The sequence below is a fragment of the Amphimedon queenslandica genome, unplaced genomic scaffold (assembly GCF_000090795.2).
Source record: "Amphimedon queenslandica unplaced genomic scaffold, v1.1 AMPQUscaffold_2279_Cont25718, whole genome shotgun sequence".
Lineage (NCBI taxonomy): Eukaryota > Metazoa > Porifera > Demospongiae > Haplosclerida > Niphatidae > Amphimedon > Amphimedon queenslandica.
The window spans coordinates 1-1,277 of record NW_003557385.1 but is presented as its reverse complement, the minus strand read 5'-3'; the positions used below and the strand labels follow the sequence as shown (position 1 = coordinate 1,277).

The 1,277-nt window shown below is 33.4% G+C and overlaps 1 protein-coding gene and 1 long non-coding RNA gene across 2 annotated transcripts; one reads left to right on the top strand and one right to left on the bottom strand.

The window, feature by feature from the left end:
• Nucleotides 1-16: 16 nt before the first annotated feature.
• On the top strand, nt 17-413 carry LOC109593261 (uncharacterized). Its single transcript, XR_002190843.1, has 2 exons — nt 17-184; nt 228-413. It is a non-coding gene; the product is annotated as an uncharacterized LOC109593261 (long non-coding RNA).
• LOC109593260 (uncharacterized) lies at nt 304-1,271 on the bottom strand. The gene is made up of 2 exons (XM_020008427.1): nt 1,216-1,271; nt 304-1,160 (listed from the first exon to the last, which is right to left on the bottom strand). The coding sequence occupies exons 1-2, from the start codon at nt 1,239-1,241 to the stop codon at nt 617-619; spliced, it is 570 nt and encodes a 189-aa protein (XP_019863986.1). The 5' UTR covers nt 1,242-1,271; the 3' UTR covers nt 304-616.
• Nucleotides 1,272-1,277: the final 6 nt, after the last annotated feature.

The window sequence follows — 1,277 nt, the reverse complement described above, 5'->3', positions numbered from 1 at the left end:
TCAGTGGTGTGTTTCAGCATTGTAAGTGTAATAGATATCTGTTCACTTTAGGATCCTGTTTCGTCTGTACTGGTATCTAACTAAGGTTTTGTACTCTTCTGCTTATGTTTCTATGAAAGTGTATTCTAATGGACCCTTCTACTTGTCATTTAACATAATGTTAATGACTCTCTATTTGTTGCAGGTTAGTGAGTCTATGTTTGGCAAGTATTTTATCAGAATGATAGGTGTATTGGTTTACATTTATTGTGAGGCTCTTGATAAAACTGATTATTAAAGGAGGGGAAGTTGAAGACACTAGAGAGTTCAGTGAAAATGAATCTAAAAAGAAGAATTAGTTCTCTATTACTGCAATGTTGTCAGTGGTTTTTCATCTTCCATTTTCATGCATATCAGTTGTTGGCATAATAAAATTTGTGCAAAAATTCTAATAATTATTAAAATCATAAAATTTACTATTAAATCTGACTAAACATTGCAATTTTTAAATAGTTCAGCACAAAAAAGTTCCACTCAAATCTATAAAAATATTGTATTAATTAGTCTAGCTAGTTTAAATCAGCAAAGTCACTACAAACTACAATAATTATGGATGTAAATTACCAGTATACTAGATCTACACAGGCTTTTTTCTTAACCATTGCTTAAACCGGGTCTTTATTTTAAGCCTGTCTTTCTTTGTGTCCACACCCAGTGTTTCCAAGGTTTCATCATCAATATCAAACAAAGCAATACCATCAATTTCCATTTCCATAAACTCCTCAATGTATTGATTTAATTTCAGGGAGCGAAGATAGTCCGATACATCTGTAGAAGTAACTTTTTCAGCTGCAGCACTAAGGTCATGATCACTGGTTTGAGCTGCAGGTGGAGCTTCTTCACTAACATTCTCAGGTCTGCTTAACTTTGGAGAATCTTGTGACACTTCAGGCATGCTATCATTTTCTTCAGTCATAATGCTTTCTTCTGCTATGATTTCCTCATCATCAAAGCCATATGCACCTTTGACTGGATCATAAACTTGAGTGTAATCAATTTCAGTTGCCATTTCTCTCAGGTGCTCTAGTTTTTCTTCTGACCATAGATCCTCAACATATTCAGACCATTTGTTTTTATGCGAGCCTTCGTCAAGTCGTTCTTCTTCAATACAAATAATAACTCTACACATAATAAAGATACAACTAAAATGAGATATCTTTATCCACTGGTAATTACTTTCTTAAGCATATTCGTAATGCCATGTAGTGTCTGGGTTTTATATGTTTTGGAAATAGCTT